The sequence below is a fragment of the Ascaphus truei genome, chromosome 4 (assembly GCF_040206685.1).
Source record: "Ascaphus truei isolate aAscTru1 chromosome 4, aAscTru1.hap1, whole genome shotgun sequence".
Classification (NCBI taxonomy): Eukaryota; Metazoa; Chordata; class Amphibia; order Anura; family Ascaphidae; genus Ascaphus; species Ascaphus truei.
The window spans coordinates 390,208,548-390,230,330 of record NC_134486.1 but is presented as its reverse complement, the minus strand read 5'-3'; the positions used below and the strand labels follow the sequence as shown (position 1 = coordinate 390,230,330).

General features: G+C 38.0%; 1 protein-coding gene across 1 annotated transcript; it reads right to left on the bottom strand.

Annotated features, from left to right (window-relative positions):
- Window positions 1-2,891: 2,891 nt before the first annotated feature.
- On the bottom strand, window positions 2,892-19,873 carry LOC142492439 (serotriflin-like). Its single transcript, XM_075595078.1, has 10 exons — window positions 19,716-19,873; window positions 13,188-13,327; window positions 12,334-12,395; window positions 10,807-10,929; window positions 8,985-9,104; window positions 7,943-8,033; window positions 6,780-6,925; window positions 6,413-6,507; window positions 5,344-5,432; window positions 2,892-3,088 (listed from the first exon to the last, which is right to left on the bottom strand). The coding sequence occupies exons 1-10, from the start codon at window positions 19,871-19,873 to the stop codon at window positions 2,961-2,963; spliced, it is 1,152 nt and encodes a 383-aa protein (XP_075451193.1). The 3' UTR covers window positions 2,892-2,960.
- Window positions 19,874-21,783: the final 1,910 nt, after the last annotated feature.

Here is a 21,783-nt window from a genome sequence, read left to right as displayed (position 1 = left end):
GCATCAACAACTGTTCTGATTTCATCCACCCGTTTAACTTGTAGTCATCGCCTTGGTCTTCTGATATCCCTTGGAATCCAGTTGAGTACAATCCCTGTCCAATGATGGTTGTTTCTTCTTGTGATATTTCTGGTCCACTACCATTTTAATCTCTTGATGAAGTCAAAGACTCTGCAATTGCCTCGGAAGTACACTTTCCTGCCTCATCAGAAATTGGATCCTTTGATTGTGCTGTCTTTTCACCGGAGACATCTGTAGCACATTCTCCCAAGAAAGATAGTGAAGTGTCTCCCCAAAGAGTCTTTCAATTATCTTCTCCAACTGTCACTGAAGCATCGCCGGCATCCGTTATTGAAGCATCTCCACAAGCACTCATTGCAGACACATCTGCAAAAAGTAAAAAAAACAACACAGAAGAGAAAATTAGTTCCAATATATTGGTGCACACAATCTTCTACATGGAAGAAACGTTGGGTACCACACACTATGATGACAACTGTCTAAATGTCTAATGCACCATTGCCACAGGCCAATCAATTAATGCCACTAAGTCCCCCCTTGGCACATCCACCGATCAATATTCAAGCATCACCACCCTTGCCACAGCCACCAATTAGTATTCAACAAACACCACCCTTAGCACAGCCACCGACCAATATTCAAGCATCACCACCCTTGCCACAGCCACCAATTAGTATTCAACAAGCACCACCCTTGGCACAGCCATCTGCCATAATATCAGGTAGAACAGCAAGTGTGCGTCCTAGAAGTGTGTGTTGCCGAGAGTGACGGGGTGTCACAATGTAGGTTAATGCGGTGAGCGGCAGCATCCAGTGGCGTATGCCAAACACACATGACAGTGTTACGTGCCTTTTTTATTTTTGCATTATTGTAAGTGCAAATTTCTATTTTCTTAAACATAATTATTTTTTATAGTATTGATCTGTGCTATGGCTATTTTTCTTTTATACTACTGAGGTTCATCTCTTCTGATACTCCTGTCTGGGGACATTTTCATCTGATGCACATCCTGATCTGATATAAAGACACAGTATTGCCACAGTTTTGGAGTTGCTTTAATACTGTTGACATCTGGTGAGTAGGCTGCACATAAGAGCCAAGATTTAAACTGCTACACCATTTTTAGCACTATCATCTGCACTTAGAGTTGTTTGTGTTGTTTTTTCTCCTACAAGCTCCCCCTGTACTGCGCTAAAATTATCACTGTTTATAGCATGAGGCAATTAGTGTCATCAGCAAAGATGGAAACTTTGCTCTCGATGCCAACCTCAGGGTCATTAATCAACAAGTTAAAAAGCAGGGGTCCCAGGACCGATCCCTGAGGTACTTCACTCACAACTTTAGCCCAACCTGAAAAGGTTCCATTTATGACAACCCTCTGTTGTCTATACTTCAACCAGTTTTCAATCCAGGACTATTACTAATAATTGTGTTATCGATGAGGTATTCCTGAATATTATCCGGTACGATACCTTCCAGTAGCTTCCCCACAGTGTACTCAGCACTTTACAAAAGAGACAATACAGTACAGGGAATTATAATACAATAAGTGCAACAACTTGGGATGAACTGGCTGAAGCACAATCCTTACAAGATGTCTAAGTATGGGACTGTGATTTTGTGTGTGCGAAGTGCCTAACCTCGGCATTATGTTTGACCAGAGTCTCAACAAGTGGCAACAGTTGTGATGACTGATGACTGTTATTTTTTTATCTGAGACTGCTTCAGAGTCTGCATCCAGTCTTGTTGTCTATGAACCTCGAGTCATTGGTCCTTGCCTTTGTGTTGACGTGGTTGAATTATGGGAATGCCTTACTGTACATGTGTGTGCCTTACTGTACAGGTGTGGCTGACGAAGAGGCTCCTGCTTGTACAGAATACTGCAGCTCAGATGCCGAGATGTATTTCTTGATTCAAGCATACTACCCCCATCTTACACGTTCTATACTAGCTTCCACTGATCTTACGTGTTCATTTCATATTGGCCACCATGGCTTTCTAAACCTTACAGGGCCTGTCTATCGGCAGCCTCTTATGATGCCATAGAGGGATACTGGTTATGACTTCAAAATTTATACAAGGACGACTCAATTTAAATTATGCTAGTGTCCCCCTATATACTAACGTGAAATTTCTCAATATGTGCCAGCAGCTTAAAAAAAAAAAATGTCCCCTATTTGTTGGCTCATAGATGTTAATGGTATGTAATAAAAAATGATGTTTCAATGTGCCAAAAAAGGAAATAACGCCAACAACATCCACAAAATTAAAATCATCATAGTCCCTAAAATGTTATTTAAAATGTGAGCATTAAACATCTTCTGAAACACAGAAGTATGTGCTATACTGTATGCACCAACTGAAAAAACAGCATCATAAATATAATGCATGTTTTAATGCCTGTTTGTGTTCATGTTCATTTTCAATTTTTTGTCACAATACAAATTTAGAAAAACTATTTTAATATAAACTCTATAGACCCGATAATTTTAAAATAATTTAAAGTTTTGTCTTAAATTTCTCAAAATCTGCTCATGTTTCTGATAAATATCGAATAAAGGGCCTCTTTCACCTAACAGAGGTAAGTTAAAAAAAACAAAAAAACAACCATAAAATAAAATGCACAGGCTGCATATTAATTGAATGACTGAAAACAACAACACATTAGATCGGACAACAAAACTGTGGTTCAACTGTTGATTTATTAGAATAAATCAAAACCAGTACAATAATCGATTTCTTAATACACAACATATTTATAAAATAAGTTATGTAAATATAATATTAATTAGCATAATTAACAATGTTGATTTAGTTATTTATTGTACAATATATTCATTTACAGTAAGTACATTAAATAAATAGCATTAAATAAATAACATAATAAATTATATTTACAGTCTGTGGTGAGAACATATCAATGCAGCAATACAAGGAAGTTATTTTATTTCATTATTATTGCAGTTGCACATAGCGGGGCAGTCTTTCTCCACATCAGTAGCACACTTATTGGCTGTCTTAAAGTCAATGCAATTCGAATACCAATCTTGACGTGGGCAGTAGTTGGCTGAAATGAATCACAGATAAAGCAACACTAAGTCAAACGATTCCAACTATGCTTTAACAATAGGTACATGGTACAGTACATCAAGTTGTTTTTTTGGGCACCTGACATATTATAAAATATAATATTATACAAGCTAATAATAGTATATAATAAAACATTCTGCAGGTATACCACTTAGATTATAAACTCTTCGGGGGAGGGATTTTCCCCCTAATGTTTATTTTGTTTGAAGTGCTTATTCCCATTATGTATGACACACCATATTATGTTATTGATCCTATTACTGCTGTGAAGCGTTATGTACGTACATGGATGGCACTATACAAATAGGATATTTACACCAGAATAGGAAAATATCCAAATGTTGACCCAGAATGTAATTCAGACTACATGTCCTATGGTTAGAAAGAAGAAGAGATATGTAGCGAGCTTATCTGCCCCCTTTGTGAGGCATGTGGGGCATTTTGCAGTACTCTGCAACAACATTATAATTGAACACTTTGAAAAATATGTGATATTCTGAAGCCTGTTCTTGAGGTTCAGATGTAGCCAAACTAATATTTGTGTGAATGAGAATGTTGTGGGCGCCACAGAAGCTCAATGTTAGCTTACTGGCTGCCCACTGTTTTCTTACCTGCAGCCAGGCAATCTGCGGTTTATGCCCAGGCTGCAAGAATGTTAGTTATAGTAATTATATCAGTATCTGGGGGAACAGTGAGGCCTGCTCCATCTATAGAATGTCCATGAAGCAGCCAGATGGGATTCCAATAATTTTTTGTATGTAAAATGAATTGGGTTTGGCACAGAACCATTAACCCTGGAGTGTCATAGTATTGGGGCATAACAAGTGGCAATCTAGGGTCCTTATGACTTTGCCCCAATGTCATTGATGTTTTTCTTGTTTCTAGGTGAGTTTGTGACCTCAGTTCTCAGTGAGGAGGACATCCCCTTCTGCTCCTGACATTGAGGCAAATCGCAGTTACTATACTAATGATCAAATTGCCCAGAGCTGGAAGCTTTATGGCACTTGGAGACGCAAACCTTTTGGTTCCTGTGACAGGGCCTTAACTTTTGTCTAAAAGGGCTTCAATAGAACGCCTGTATTGGTCTGAGGAATCCAGCAGAGAGCTGGTTAATTGCAGCTGCAGACAATTAACCAGTCAATACCTGGTACATCAGAGAGGTAGAAAAGCCTCCTGATTTAACAGCAGGGGATCTGTTGAGCACAGAAGCACTGTGCTGCCAGAAAGATACCCAGAAACCAGTCCCTCTACATACAGGGTGCAGCGAACCCTGCAATCCGTGAGAGGGTGGTTCCCAATGGAACCAACACAGAGACTGACAGAAAGAGCCCCTGCTTACAGGTACCTCTTTGGACTTTGGGGTCATAGGTTGTCCAGAGGCCTATTCTCCCAGTTCTGCAGATAGGGACTGGGAAAGTTAGTTATCCTTACACTTGTCTAGACTGTTTGTGTATTTGGTTACTGTAACAGGGGAGTTATCCCTGTTCAGGCAATGTGCCTCTAATCCAGCAGTGTGGTGGTTAACTACTGGTAGTCAATTAACAAACACCACCTGCCTGATTAGATTGCTTAGAAAAGCCTGTCTTTTGAGACAGGAAGTGAGACTCCTAAGCTCACTTAGCTAACACCTGAGCTGAACTTGGAGACAGAGCAGGGATTGTCCTTGACTCTCACAACTTGTCTTGAGCCCTGCCAGAAGAAACAGCAGAGCTGCTTTCAAGACACAGGGGAAACTTCTAAACCTGAATGCTGACAAAACCTGAGGAAAGGTAGCAACGCAGGAACAGAGAAGATTTTCCCTCCAAACCACAAGGAACAGATAAGACTTTCATTTATGAGACTTTATATATCTGCTTATTTTCATGCTATATGTTTGGGGCTGGGAGACATGCTTATCTAAAGGGTGTGTGGACTGCATACAGTAGTATTTCACTAGAAATACTCCGAAGTGAATGGAAGCTTTGTTTACCCCTTGTTTGGATGGTTTCCTGATGTTAAGGAAACAGGCGCAATAAAAAGCCTTATTTAATTTCACTATAACCAGACTCCCTTGTATACCTCTGTGAGCGTCCGCCTACAGTTACCTTCTTAACTGTATTATTTACAGCTACGGGCTGAATAAAAGTCATGGTTTATTGCCCCAAATATGTCTCCCTGGTTATACCTCTGCACGTCTCCTACAATTCCCAAAAGGTTAACGTTTTTGATCAGTTAAACAATAATTAAACTTACTGCATAGACCATTATCACATGAATTTGGACAGTCGCCACATGCAGGTCCAGCTTTGTAAGGATAGCCCATGGAATTTACAATATTTCCCCTGAAATTGTAAACAAAAATAAAAAAATTAGTCAACAAAATGGATTTGTCTTAAGAACAAAATAAATGTCTTATTAAAACAGTGGCAGTGTTATTCCTATATTTCTTGCCCAATTACATAACTTAGATTATAGTTACACAAAATATACCATTGTAGAAATAGCTAGTTTACACTGTTAGAGTGGAAATATTTGGATGTCAAAATCAGATGTATAAAGATTGCCTGTTTAACACAAATAGTTTGACTATGAAATAAAATGAGCAGAAGTTCAGTATGAGCATAACATTGCATTATTGCTTGAGCTACTGTACATGTAAATGTGCAATCTCTTCCAAAATACACATTTATGTAATTGTCTTCCTTAAAAATAAATATGTTTTCTTACTTGAGAGACTATGGTGGAACTATAGTACTACTCATTTGCATGAAACAAATATAATGCTTAAAACAATCAGATTTTTTTAAATTGCTTTGAAAAGTACTGTATAAGCAATATTTTTTAGAATGGGGACTCTGAATGGGGGAGTGCTTGTCAAGTCAAGTGTTTCCTCTGTCCTTAGCTCTCCCTGTCCCTGATTAATACAGCTAAGAAGCAGGAAGGAGTGTGGAGAAAGATAGGGGCGGGACTAGTATTCAGCACAAGGGGCCGTCTTACTCTTCTGTCTCACTAAACCACGTGCCCAAAGTAAATGTAAAATATATACTTGTAGTATCTGTGTCTGATTTGTTAACTACAAATGTCTCAGTCACACAGATTGAAACCCTTTAGTGTGTCACGGCCTCTGGTTCATTTGGGTCCTGAAGGGACTGAACCTTTATTGAACATGTCCTTCTATTATAGATATTCTAAAGATTACTGTAACGATAAAGGATTATAACATGCAGTATAAGAACATAAAAGTATTAGTTAGCTTAAGGCACAGTAAGGTACAGTATAGAAAAGGAAATGTTACTTAATGCAGTTCTTAGTTAATACGTACGGTGGGCAGTAGTGACAAACATAGAGGTACTGATATTGACTTTCAGGACAGAAGACGACAGAACATCCAACCTGGAATGATCGAAACCACACAACCTGGAAGCATAAAGAGCAATGTTTTCAAATTGTATGTTAAGTAAAACAAATAATTCTGTTTTTATAACATTTCTACCTAACTATACATTATACGTAGAGATAAAAGAAGAGAGCATTTTTATTGAGAAAGTTCCCTATGTTTGTGTTTTTAGTACATTTTACAATCTGAATTTCCTTTAAATTCCCAATGGCCCAAGTTGCCAAAAAAGAGGAAGTTATTTTTATTTTAAAATTGCTTTGTGGAGCCTTATAATAAAATTAAAAAGACGTACCTGGGTGTAATGTCCAATCTCTTGCCTAGGTATCTTGGCTCCCTTTCCATATTCAAAATCTACCACTTCACTGTGAAATGATTCAATGACATCCTTCCAGGAGGCCTTAAACGTGGAGAGGAATAGATTCTCACCACAACCGAAATCTAAAACAGACACATACACAAAAAAGATTGATTTACATTACTTAACTCATGCATTCACAATATACATTTTTATTTTTGAAGCCAAAACAAATACATGAACATTTTAGAAAAAGTGCATATTCCTCAATTTAAAGAATTAAGATTTTGAGGATTAAGATGAAAACCCTAAAATAACAACTGGGACAGCACTGATCAAGGCAATATTGCCCAAATCAGCACTATTATGGTGTCTGAATAACCCTCCTAATTTGGCCTTTTCCATTTTTTTGGTGAAGTATCAGCCCATTTTTTAAAAGTAAGCTTTGCCTGTTAAATATCTTTCAAAATTCCTAAACAGACAGGTTTCCTATAATAATAATAATAATAATAATAATAATAATAATAATAATAATAATAATAATAATAATAATAATAATAATAATAAGATTGGATAAAATAATGGTTTACATATATTCACATTCCAAGTTTTATTGCGTTAAATATGAGTGCTATAAAAAAATAGTGATTGTAGCGATATTTTTAGGAATTTTGCCGTTTTTTCTAAGAATTATGTATTCTTAAAAAGATTGCGTTATTCAATCTAATTTGCATACACAAAATGACATGCCAGCATATGCAAGTTTGGCCTAACACCAGTCTGGTGTAGGTGATAAAAATTGGCAATTTTGTTGGCGGTAGTCCGCGAGATTAGTGAGTAGCGTGTAAAAAGAGAGAGCCATTATTTATTTGATTTGCATACTGTACGTTTGCACGCTCATTTGAGATAGTGTCTTTCAATGTAACAGTCTTGCACATGTAGTTAGGTGATAGTTAGTGATTCTGGCATTAAGTTTAGCCAACATCTAATTCTGCAATAAAATAAGTTATTGCGTTATTTAGTCCTATAGTTAATACGCTTTAAAAATAATAACATTTTCAGAATTTTCAGATCTACTCTATGGTGTGAGTGAGTGTGTGCATTCTAATTTGAACTACATATCCATAATGTCATTGTCTATGGAACACGCCTTCACTCACCTGTGATTTGTCGGAGCTCCTTAGGACTGTGAAATGCGTTGCATGTATTTGCCCAACGTTCCGCTGTTTTTGCAGCTTCGTCATTCCACCTCTAGGAAGAGGGAAGTTAATTATTAACACATGCTATATAATCAGCTTACTTCCTAATGAACTTCTATATTTGTTTTTTCATGGCAGGCCTGAGTACTTTTCATGTAACAGAAGAGTTTTCCTCTCTCCAGTGAGTCTACAATTAAGACATTTAAATAAAAATGCCGTCACAATATGGTGCTATATAAATGTAAAAATTCCTCTTTTTGCATGTCAGGGCTGGTGTGTGTTGTGGTGGGACTTTAACATTTATCCCCTTCTGTTGTGGTCTTCAGCAATGTGTACACTAGCATAACTAGTGTTAAATAAAAGTCACCATTCTCAGGGGGAGTCATTTAAAGATACTCTAGAAGATCAGCACTAGTTTGCTGTCCGATGCAAAATGTGACGCAACTGTGCTGTGTTCTTATTCTCTGAAGACAAAGGGTACGAGCGCAAGATACTGTGTAATTTTAACAAACAGTAGTGCTGCTCTTTAGAACGACGGAACGTAGCGACTGAAGAAAAAGGTTACGAGCGCAAGATACTGTGTCTCTATTCTGTGCAGCTTATATATATTTTTTTTTTTTAAGTTACGGTGGGTGAAAAAGGCGACAAAAAACTTCCACCGTTAGCATATAGCCAATAAAGAATATCACTTGTGAGCATAGTCACATGTCTTAGACAGGTCTGCAACCCTGCCTTTCAACCATTATCACCTAGTATACAGTGCTTCCACTGCAGCAATGGATTCTGGGAAATGACATGCAAATGAGCACACAATGTGTCACCTTTTGCCTGAAATCCTGTACATGGAACCCGTATAAGCAAATGCTCTGCTGTGGGAACAGCTTTTAAGCACAGCATGGGATTAGTTTGATTATATATATATATATACTGGAACACCGGAATGAACATTGTGGCCTAATATTTATTGCTTACTGTATGTAATTCTTTTATTAGAAAGTCTTACCATTTTCAGCATGTTACTGGCAGGTGGATTCACTTGACTTCTTACGATATTGTGTGTATCAACGATAATATTTTTTACAGTTACATTATTAGTTAGCAGAGTGGAAAATGGTACTCCGGCCTGAAAAGAAAATACAGCAATGTAAAAACATACATAAGATTACAGGTGGACGTTAAAATGTTATACAATCAACTGCACATATGTTAAATACAGTACATCTTTTTCATTATGATAATACTTTGTTTTTATCATTCAGCTTCTGTATTCGAGGAGACAGTGAGATAAAATGATAATGCAGCAATAATTATTGACTTGCACCAAGGATTGCAACTAAATCATGTAGCATTTTATGTGTTCATTACTTTTCCCAAGTTATAATACAAATGTAATCACTGAAGAAACTGTATACAGAGGTGTGGCATTATGTACACTAGTTCCTTGACTACATATACTTGCTGTCTCTAATTTGCGAATATTATAGTGGGATTATAAGTGAATCGGATTCCTCCTTGCTCCTACCCAGAATATATTGAAATTGAGATGTACATAAAGTGCTGTCCCATAAATGTCTATGTAAATAATGAACACATGATTATTTTATACACATTATTTACTTATTTTACTGTAATCATCTTGGTAAGTTATTGACAGTATACATAAATGCCACATATGATTTTCCACCAGCTAAAATTCAAGGATGCATGTAAATAAATGAATGCTAGCTGTTGAAAATTAAATACATTCATGGTTCATTTTCTTCCTGCTGTCACATATTTAATTGTATTTACTTTTTTTATTTAAAGGATGGTATACAGTACCTGCTGACTAATTGTATATATGTAAAGGGGTTTAAGGCTGTACACCACAATATATAAATAAATACATACAGTTTACCGGTGCTGCTGGTTCAAGGAAGTACCTGCCAGGAAAATTCCAAAGTACACTGAGGAAAAAAGAGAGATCCAGCGCTCCACGGATTTCAAGATAATGAATTTGAGAGTGGCACAATAAATTCATTATCTTGAAATCCGTGGAGCGCTGGATCTCTCTTTTTTCCTCGACTAATTGTAAATAGCATTAAAGTATTTTGAAATCAGGCATTCAAATATTTCCTTATTTTCACTTAGCTACTGTATAGTAATGGTATTTGGTAGACAGTGACAAATCTGTCAAGTGAAGTAAACTGGAACAGATGTTACAGATATTATTGTACCCATAGCAATGTGATGTGTAAACACTACCACCATATGTATCGCAAGAAACACCATGGCTCCATTAAAAACACTGGTAACCTGTGCGTTATCTCTGTAACGAATGCAATATTTTCTGTGTTATTTGTGGAGTTTACTAGACTTAATGGGGGTTAATGGTAAGTTAACTAGACTTACCATTTTGAGATACCTCTGATCTCTCAAATAAAATATTAGGTTACATTCTTTCATTTATTTAAAAAAAAAAACAGAGAAATACTCACACACAAAAATCATTAGTACAAATGCCTACTATTGTGTACAGTTATCTGGCTCTTAAAACATGTTAGTACAAATAATAATTTGTTAAACTGTAATCTGTGTCCTGTACAGGAAGAGCAAGTTCAGATTTCATATTTTAGCAATTCACATTATACTACAAAACATTTTTGTCCATTTTAGCAATTTACATAAAACTACAAAAAAAACAGTAAAAGTACAGTATATACATATTAATAGTGGGCAATATATTAGAACAAGTATTATATAGCATCCAGTATGTCTTTATTGTTATTTGTATTATTCAATATAGATTTCTCAGTATACACTAGGTTTCACATACAGACTCTCACCATGTTCAGGATGTTTTCAGTAGGAATAGACACTGGTCTTCCAGAGGAAGATCTAGAACTTCCAGCACTTCTACTTTTCACATTTGTATTTTCAATTAACAATGGTCCCAAATATGCTTCACCCTTTAAATGAAATACAGATGTTATAAACCATGTAATGCTTTTTTTTTTTTGTCAATCTTTTGTTTCTGTAAATGCCTTCCTTAAAAATAATCATTCCTTAGGTAATAGTCATCTAGAGGCGGCTATTGAAAAGTGGACCCCTAAAGCCACAACTATTCATCAGCAAATGTGTTGAGATTATCCAATGATGTTGATTGGTAGTTGTAGATACTAAATATGCTGAGAGAAAGTGCAGAGAAGAGCCACCAAATTAATAAAGGGGATGGACATTCTAACTTATGAGGAGAGGCTAGCTAAATTAGATTTATTTACATTAGAAAAGAGGCGTCTAAGAGGGGATATGATAACTATATACAAATATATTCAGAGACAATACAAGGAGCTTTCAAAAGAACTATTCATCCCACGGGCAGTACAAAGGACTCGGGCCATCCCTTAAGATTGGAGGAAAGGAAATTTCACCAGCAACAAAGGAAAGGGTTCTTTACAGTAAGGGCAGTTAAAATGTGGAATTCATTACCCATGGAGACTGTGATGGCAGATACAATAGATTTGTTCAAAAAAAGGTTGGACATATTTTTAGAGGGGAAAGGTATACAGGGATATACCTAATAAGTATACATGGGAAGGATGTTGATCCAGGGATTAATCCGATTGCCAATTCTTGGAGTCAGGGGGGGGGGAGGTGGTGGTACATCAATGTTTCTTATTGCCTCTCACGCCCATGATACTGAGCTGCAGTGTATGGTAGAGAATTATAGTATAAATCAATGATGATACACTGTAACACTAATTAAGGAAGCCCTGAAGACATTATCACAATAATGACATTAAGCCACGACAAAAAGTACATTCAGGGGAATTCAATGATAGATCAGATGTGGTTAGAGTGAAGAACATAGGGTTAAGTGAGGAGAAGGGCGAGGAAGAAGGGTGAAGCACAAAGGGAAAATGAGAGGTGAGGAAGTAAAATAATTTGATGTTCTAGGATCTGAACAGGAAGAAACATTTTTCTAACCTCCCTTAAATTATTAGACTAAAGGTTACGTGGATGGTAATTGTTTTATGGAATGAGAAGCCTATTGCAAGCATGCTACTTGTTTAATTATTAGACTAAAGGTTACGTGGATGGTAATTGTTTTATGGAATGAGAAGCCTATTGCAAGCATGCTACTTGTTTGTATGTTATGGATTAATGTTTCATTATTGAAATGTTTAAATGCTGGTGCTGGCACGGTTCTCTAAACCTTTGTAAAAGATTATGGATAAAAGCTATGGCCATTCTCACCTACAATTGTGTTTTGGTGTTTTGTGTGTAGAAGTAAAAGAGAAGGAGGCATGTGGGATGATATAAACACAAGGCTAAGGGTCAATTGAGAAACCAGTCGTGTGTTTATTACATACCTGTACAGCAAAGTGCTGCATGAAGGTCGACAGACACAGGAAAGCAATCAGCATCATTTTTCCTAAAACAGAATAACAAAAAATATTTTTAATAATCAAAATGTGTTATAGTCTACAGTAACTTCTTGTTGATAATTCTTAATTTTTTTGTCTTTTCCTTCTCATGGTACAATGAGAGAGTTTGTAGTTTAAATGACATGTCTTTACTCTGTTCACTGGGCCACCTTTTGCAATTTTTCAAGACTTGACATTCTTAAAATAATTCGCCTTTTTTTTTATCATATTTTAATTTTTTAAAGAAACATTTATCCTTACTGTATATTATCTTATTCAAAGAATAAACTCAAATGAATACACTGGTCATCTATACACCAATGGAATGTCAATAATAACTTCTCATTTCACAACATAGAATATATCATGCAGTGTAAACATTCTGGGCCCGATATTTAAAGTGGCGATATTGCATAAAACACCTTCTCCCGCGTCAGTACTGTAGGTGCCTTATGGAATTGATCTATTTAATAAACACAAGCCTCAATCTTCAAAATACATATAAAGGAAGAAAAAGTGAACTGAAGATTAAATTCTCATATCCTCTACTCTTCTGCTAAACTATAGTAGACATAATTTTACTGTAACTTAATACATCTTAAAAGCACAGGGCTAAACATCCCAAAAGGCACAGGGCTAAAAATCCCAAAAGCCAGCAAAGCCAATGTCAGATAATAATACATACACTAATGTAGGGTAACAAGCAATATTGGAAAGCACATAAAGTAACAAACAATGGAAGAACTACATTACTCTGCCTGCACAAACCATTTCTATTATTGTCTTAAACATATTCTTACCTTCTGATGGAAGTAGGTGATTACTGCTCAGCACTTGGTAGCTTTCGAGAGAGAGATCAAAGTAATATAAATATATCGGACAGGAAAGCTGTATATATAAGGCCAATTCATGGAGCACTTCCTGTTTTTTTCCCTTCTTCCTGATCATTGAAACACAATGTTATAAACTGATATAATAGTAAGTACATTGTGACACTCTTGAACATGGTTTCGGAAACTTTGTGACTATGAGTGTACATACATCTTATAGAATGTTCATTGTCTGAATGTGCCAGCTATAATTAAATGTAACTAATTATAGCTTCTCTATTGTTCCTTATCGGTAGGTTTGATGTGACAGCAAAGTGATGTTTCTTTCTGTGCTGTACTTGTCTGCTCTATTGAAGTTGAGTTGTCAGTCTCAGTGAAACACATGTACCAAAATATTTTCACATGTAGCTAAAGGTACTGACCTAAATGACCTGGTATGACTAAAAAAAATGTGGATAGGTTCATCTCATGTGATCTTATGTGTGCTTCAATTAAACAGAATTTCAGTCAAAAGAAATAACATGTCAGGTGACCTATATTTATGATACATTATTATAGTTGAAGAATAGGCTAAGGAAATAAGGTATATGTAATCTATCTACTGCAGCAGCGAGTGCTCCTCCTTGTAGGTATTTATATATATACCACACATTATTTAAGTTATGGTGGGTGAAAAGGTGACTAAAAACCCTCCACTGTATAGCACATAAAAATATTACTTGTGAGCACATTCACATGTCTTAGACAGGTCTGCAACCCCGCTTTCACCATTATCATCTAGTATACAGTGCTTCCACTGCAGCAAGGGATTCTGGGAAATAACATGCATTACATGGTTAAACCCTTAAGCCAATGCATGCAAATAGGTACACAATGTGTCGCATTTTGCTGGAATCCATTTTTACATGGAACCCTTATAAGCAAATGCTCGCTGTTTACACAGCTTTTAAATACTTAGGCAGGGCTGCAGACCTGTCTAATACATGTGAATGTTCTCACAAGTGATATTCTTTATTGGCTATATGCAAACAGTGGAGGTTTTTTGTCACCTTTTTCACCCACCATAACTTAAATAATGTGTATGGTATAAACAGTATATTGATATTCCTGGCATAAGGTGACACATTGAGTGCTCATTTGCATGCCATCTCCCAGAATCCCTTGCTGTACAGTGAGAGCACTGTATGCTAGGTGATAATGGTTGAAAGGCAGGGGTGCAGACCTGTCTAAGACATGTGAATATGCTCACAAATTATATCTGTTTTACCTATACAGTATGTAAGCCACGACTAGGATTGAATACAGCTGTTTTCGATCAGAGGCAATCACTGATGTTATATATACATTGAAGACCAGCACAGCTACTACAATCCTGTCCTTGAGAAAGTCACCCTGAGTGACGAAACCTGTTGGCGTCGTGACGCAGTGACGCAGCAATGCAGTGACGCAGCAACGCTCTGGGGATAGAGGCACCCGTTTGAACCACGCATCCGGTGCCAAAGTGAGGTCTGACACGCAGGAAGTTTTTCACCTCCAACTGCGGTTTGACACACGGGAGCTCCGTTTAAGCTGTAGGAGGAAAGTATTCTCACTAACATCAGGATGCACCAGCCCAATCAGACCGCACGTCGAGGTATTTAGCTTCGTGCTCTACCAGGTCTGCCAGCAGTACCCCGACTTTACATTTGAGAAGGGACATTCTCTTGTTGGTGACTATTGTTTTATACTGGGTTCTTATTGGCTATATGGATTGCTATTGAATCAACTAGCCTGCCTGACTAAAAATAAGAAAAATAAGTGGACAAAAAACAAAGAAATATACTAAGACACAATATAATAGACCCAAAAATATGGAAGATGATATCCTCAAAATACTAGCTCACTGAGGGAACCGAAATTCCCGCAATGAAGCAAAACAGACCGGCCAGTCACCATATGTATAATAGGCTTAAAGACATCATAGGTCTACAAAAATAAACATGCAAAAATACACAAAAAACAACATAAGTGCTGTACTAATGGCAGTATGAATGTAAATTAAAAAAATATAAACCTATTGCCACACAGATAATAATATAGCAAGGGAGACCTATAAATGAGTTCATTTAGTGACCCAAATACATAAATGAAAGTAAATGGGAAAAAGGAAAATAAAGCATAGGCAGGCAGGGTCAGCAGCAGCAAAGATTAAAATTAGCCCACTAGTTTAGTGGGCTAATTTTAATTTTTGCTGCTGCTGACCCTGCCTGCCTATGCTTTATTTTGGACTATCATAATGTCCTACACGTATGGACTTTATAGTGGACTGTGCTGTGCTGACCCATGATTGCAGTACAATTGTACCAAGGAGCTGAGTATCATTTTTCATCCCATTTTCCTTTTTCCCATTTACTTTCATTTATGTATTTGGGTCACTAAATGAACTCATTTATAGGTCTCCCTTGCTATAGTATTATCTGAGTGGCAATAGGTTTATATTGTGTTATTTACATTCATACTGCCATTAGTACAGCACTTATGTTGTTTTTTGTGTATTTCTGCATGTTTATTTTTGTAGACCTATGATGTCTTTAAGCCTATCATACATATGGTGACCGGCCGGTCTGTTTTGCTTCATTGCGGGAATTTCGGTTCCCTCAGTGAGCTAGTATTTTGAGGATATCATCTTCCATATTTTTGGGTCTATTATATTGTGTCTTAGTATATTTCTTTGTTTTTTGTCCACTTATTTTTCTTATTTTTAGTCAGGCAGGCTCTTCAGTTAGTTGTTTGTATGTCTGTTATTTTTTTTATTTAATTAAAGTACCTTTTCTATTTTTGCAAATATTTGTCCGAGTGCTCCTTTAGAGGTTTTCTTTTTTTTGTGTTTCCATATTCATTTTTTCCTCTAGCACCACCTACAGTTTTTATTTTTTTCTGTTACAACTTTTTCAGATATATTTTTCTGATTTAGGTAGGTTTTGACATTGCAATATTTATTGGTAGTGTATGCGGTATTCGTTTTCTGTGTATGTTATATATATATATATATATACAGTATATATATATATATATATATATATGTATATATATATATATATATATATATATATATATATATATATATATATATATATATATATATATATATATATATATATATATATGAAAACAAACAAAAGAAAGCGCCCGATCCTAGTGCAATATGTATAATATTGTCATTTAATATAACAAAAAAGAGTCCAATAATTTAAAACTCACAAACATGAATAAAAGAGCAAGTTATGAGTAATACTCATGCACCAAGCACAGGAACTCTGCTGCTCTGCTCACATGCCTCTCCACTGCACAAGATCTGAATACGATCAGAAACCCTCTGAGCCACCGTCCAGCAGGAACTCAGGTATCGTGTCACTTCTCTTAGTGTAAAGTAAAGCAGCAACATCTGTTCAGACAAATATTAATATGAAGAAGAATCAAGCTTTACATTGTCTGCAAGCTCTGACAAGCTCTGTGGGGTTCAAAAGCTTAACTATAACTTTGTTACACTGTAAACTGTGTTGTTGGTGCATCAAAATCTCACTAGCTAATTTTTTTATTCTGATTCAAAAGTCCCAGGAATTCTGTAGGGTGCATGCCCAGTAGTAGGGCTCTGGTCTTGGTGGTCTCTAGACCAACCAGCCTAGAGTGAGCATGCTTTTCCTGCAATGGGCAAGTCTGACCGCTCCATCCTCTCTCATTGAAATAGGCAGAAGGAAAGACCCGCTAACTTTTAGCTACGCCCCTAGAAAACTCTGGAAGGGGTGGGCTCATGGACTGTACCCACCTACAAAGGCTGTACACAGGCCATGAGTCACCACCTTCCTTTCCTTCACTTTCAAGGGAAGCAGAAGGGGGGGGGGGTCACTGGACCATAGATTAACCTGCTAATGCCTGGAACTTAACAGGACTTACATAACAGATACACTGTGTGGGGAGAAACAGGTACTATGGAACATACCATGTTATATAAGCTACTGTACAAAGCTGTAAATCTTCTGCGCCATAACCCTTCCAGTCCACTAAGTACAATAACAACCTGCCCTTTCTCTTTGCATCACAGATTGCTTGTACCTCAAACTCAGATTGTCCCTGGATCTGCATAGGGGTTGAGGGGCTCCATAGTCTATTTAGAAAGGGGTTAGGAACGGTGAGTTTAACTACTGGGTGTATTTTCAAGGTAGCTGGAAGTTGAAGACAATATGCCACGGGGTTGATTTTCTGAGTGATCAAAAACTGTCCTACAAATTTAGGAGAACATTTATTTGGGGTGTTTCTCCACAGAAGATCCTTAGTCGCCAGTCACACTCGATCTCCCAGTTGGTAATTGACTTTAGCTTGATGCAAGTGTTTTGTCAAAGTCATATGAACTTTCTGGAGCAAAGACACCAAAGAAAAGAGAGCGGGTACTGGAGACCATTCCGGTTCAGAGGGTAACATCTTTGGATGATAAGCGAAGTTGGCAAAGAAAGTATTATTGTTAATAGATGCATGTCAGGAATTGTTTTATGAGATTTCTACAGTTGCACGGAAGGTAGTCCAATCACATTCGTGTGTATTAGTTAAACAACAAAGGTACTGCTCCAGAGTTTTGTTCAGCTGTTCAGTGTGTCCGTTAAACTGTAGGTGATAGCCAGAAGTCAGTGTTTTTGGATATGCAGTAAGCAACACATTTCAGACCAAAAACAGGAGATGAATTGAGATCCTCTGTCTTAAATAATCTTACTTGGGAGTCCATGTAAACGATATATGTCTTTGAAATACACTTTGGCTAGTCCTTGAGCTGTGGGCAAACGAGAAAAAAGCACAAAGTGAGCAAGCCTAGAAAATGAGTCAAGGATTGAGAGGATAACTGTAGCACCTTCAGATCGGGGTAATTCTATGGTAAATTCCATAGATGTAAAGGTCTATGGTTGACTAGGACAGTCAATAGGTTCTAGTAATCCTCCTATTTTTTTTCAAGGTTGTACATTTTTTACAGGAACTAATAAATTGAGTATGGAAATAGAACAGAAAGTGCAACAATATACAATAACCACCTACTAAATTGAGTAGTATCATGGGGAAGCCTTGGTCACTAAAAATGTCTTGGAGTAAATCAATGGTTTTTGTGACACCCTTGTACACGACAGACGGTAGGTCATGGTACCATTGAAAAATTTGTAGACATAATACAATGGTGGGAACATAAAGCCTATTCCTAAACCATAGGCACTTACTCCAAATTCTGAAGATACGGGGTCGGTTACATACAACTTTTTTAGCAAAAGTGTCCTTTTCAGTAGCCCGTCTTACATGGAGAAAAGAATTGTTGCATAATTTGACTGCGGCCAATACCTGCGCAGGAGGTAGAACCAATTCTGAAGAAATTGGGAGAGTCACACTGTAGGTGGATCGTGAAAGAGCATCTGCTTTTGCATTATTCGTACCTGGTTTGTACATTACTTTGAATCGGAAGCGAGAAAAGTATAACGCCCAGGGAGCCAGTTGTTGATTGTTACAGCGGGCAGTCTGTAAATGTGTTAATTCTTACGATCAGTCCACTATTCCACTTGGGGTTATATATGACCAAATGGTATAGAAGCGATGGAATCAGGTCAATAAGTGTCAGGTTCTAGCCTGCAGTGGATATCTAAAAATGGGGAGCGCTCTCAATAACAGTGACGAATATATGTGGAAGATAAAATAAAGATAATAGTGCAGACCAATTAAAGTATCAATTCTAAATGTTAAAAAATTCCTGTGTCAATCCCACTCACATACGATGAAGAAAATATATGCAGATCAGAGATACTTCTCTCTCTGATAGGAGCTCCTTGGTAAAACACTTCTATGGAATCTTTTCTGTGTGGCGTGCTGCTCCAATGATGGAAGTATTTTTCAAATATATATATATAAATATATATAAATATATATATATATATATATATATTGCAGAAATAATTATTATAGTTGCAATTTCAACTCGCATTTTCACTAAATGTTTAGGACATTTGAGAGTACCCGCCGAGCAGTAATCAATGCCAATCCCTGTGTTGTTCCGCATATCCGCACTCGGCGTCATCAGTGACATCACAGGTCCTGGCGGAAGGAGCGTCTAGGTCAGTCCGGCTGCCAGCATTTCAGTACGGGGTTTTCAGAGGCACAATTCTACGCGTTTCGCCGTAGCTATCTCAATAATTTTTCCGGGACCAGAGGACGGTCTACAAGGGGTTGTTTGAGCTGCCTAATTATATTATATATTTACACATTATCACACTTGTCACTGTGGGACGAAGGTGGAATTCTTTTCAATATAAAGTCATTACATTGGTATATAGATTTATCATCTTTTAGTTACATTTTTTGCACACTTATTTGCACTAAGTATATTGGGTTTAAATTGTTTTTTATAGACTAATTATTTCACTTTTTAATCAACCCCTTCACTTGAGAGCATCCGGTTACACCCTCTTTGCTATTACGTCTAGCCTGCAGTACCCATGAACATCCACCGGGACTGCTGCTGCCCATGCTTCAAGACTCTGAAATCTGACACCTTTGCACATGTCAGGTTCTAGCATGCCGTACCCATGAACATCCACCGGGACTGCTGTTGCTCTTGCTTCTAGACTCTGAAACCTGACACCTTTGCGCATGTCCTATTCTTCCAGCCAGACCTATATAAACCTCCCTTTCCTGTTCCTCCCTTGCCTGTTTATACCAGTTCCTCCAGCACCTGCTAAGTTCCTGTATTCGCTGCTACTGCTAGTGCTGCTGCTGTTGCCTTTTGCTGTTGCCCTGTTCCTCAGTCACAGACCTGTTCCAAAATCTCACTTCTGTTCCCAAATGCGCACCACAAACAGGACGGGACCACGAGGCTGAGGTGGGGTTGTTGGAATACACCGACCTCCAACTGCGAAATCTCGTCTAGTAAGGTCGTGTAGCTGTGTCAGGATAGGAGAGATCAGAACGGTCGTATATACTCGCGGTGATCAGGAATTGGAGAAGTCAGATAGTCATTGTGCGGTGCTGGGGTCCAGGAGTAGAGAAGGTTGAAGTCCAATAGCAAGCCAAGGTCAAGGGTCAGAGAGGCGGAGGCCCAGATGCAAGCCGAGGTATAAACAGGAACAGGATACGCAAGACAAGATAGCAAAAAGGTAGCAGAGTGTTTGAGGCAAACTTAAGTCACAGGGTTTATGCTCAGCCAGTTTGCAGTAGGGCTGGCTGAGTATTAAAGGAAGAGGCAGCCAATGGTGGAGCAGTACACAGCTGCAGAGTAATGATTGAAACCCGCCCTCTAGACATATTCAATCCACTGATAGGCAGGGGCGGGAAGAAGTGCAGGTGAAGGGTAATTGGAGATGGAGTTAACCAATCGTGTGCCCATGGTAGTGCAGCGTGATGCGCATTACCCGTGACATCACTGGAGCAGAGCCTGAGTGAGATCTGTGCGGTGTCCCCCAGTCTGGTAGAGTGACACATGTCAGCTGCTTTGTCACGGCGTGCCTCACGGGGCGGGCCTAAGCACGGGATGTGCAGTGTTCCCCAACCTGGTGACGAGGCGCACGTCCCCCGTCCTGTCATGGGGTGTGTCACAGGGCGGGACCAACGGACAATCCTCACACCGAGTCCCATTCCTGATACCGAGTCCCAGTCCTATTCCTGTCTTCTCGTTGCCGACCTCTGCTTGTGACGCCATCCACGCTATCTGCCGCCTGCCTCCGACCTCTGCTTGTGACCCCGACCACGCTCCCTGCTGTTCCTGCCACTGGAATCCACTCTAGCCGTAGATCAAACCTTGACAATAAGACAGTTATATTCTCGATGCAGAGGTAAAACCTCAGCGTTTTTTGATCACAAACCCCCCGAAAGTCAGAATACTTAACAAGAAGCAAAGAGGCTACCACTTTATCTGGAACAGTTCAAGAAATGTTCAATACCGAGGCCGGGGGTGTATGAATAGGTCTGCAATGAAAGCAATTTTCTGCACCAAAGGTAGAAGAGAATTCAAGGGTTTTCGTATTGCAGTCAATAGTAGGATTATGCAAACAGGCCACAGCAAACCAAGAATAACAGGAAAGTTAGGGGCCAAGATTACGTTCAAAGAAAAGTATTCCTGATTTCGGTTCTCCTTTAAAAGTGGAATTTGGTGTTCTTGTACATAAAGTTCATTAACAACATTTCCTGATACCCCTGTATCTATTAAAGCATCAACAGGACAAGGACATTGACCAGGACGATGTAGCATCACAGGCAAAGTCAAAAGTGAATATCTGGCAATCTTATTTTGGGAGGTTTGAAAATAAATCATAACATCTGGAGAAGAATATTTATTATTTTACCACTACTAATTAAGGAAAGCCTGTCACGGGATGACCAGGACTTATAACAAGGATCAATATCGCCAGTCAGAACACGGGAGCTTATAAAATTAATTAATTGGAAAAATATATCCACAACAGTACATTTAAACAGACAACACTCACACTTAACTGCGGTAACTGAGATTACCCTAAAAACCTAGGTGCGGGGACCCCCGTTAGGATGTTTTCCACATTCTGCTTCC

Bases quoted from the DNA above. Each gene is read 5' to 3' on its own strand.
- LOC142492439 (XM_075595078.1), bottom strand. From the start codon at position 19,873: ATGCGCAAAGGTGTCAGGTTTCAGAGTCTAGAAGCAAGAGCAACAGCA. The intron at 12,396-13,187 runs GTAAGAATATGT...ATTCTGTTTTAG, and splicing joins TCACCTACTTCCATCAGAAG to GAAAAATGATGCTGATTGCT. The intron at 8,034-8,984 runs GTAAGACTTTCT...CCCTCTTCCTAG, and splicing joins CCAGTAACATGCTGAAAATG to AGGTGGAATGACGAAGCTGC.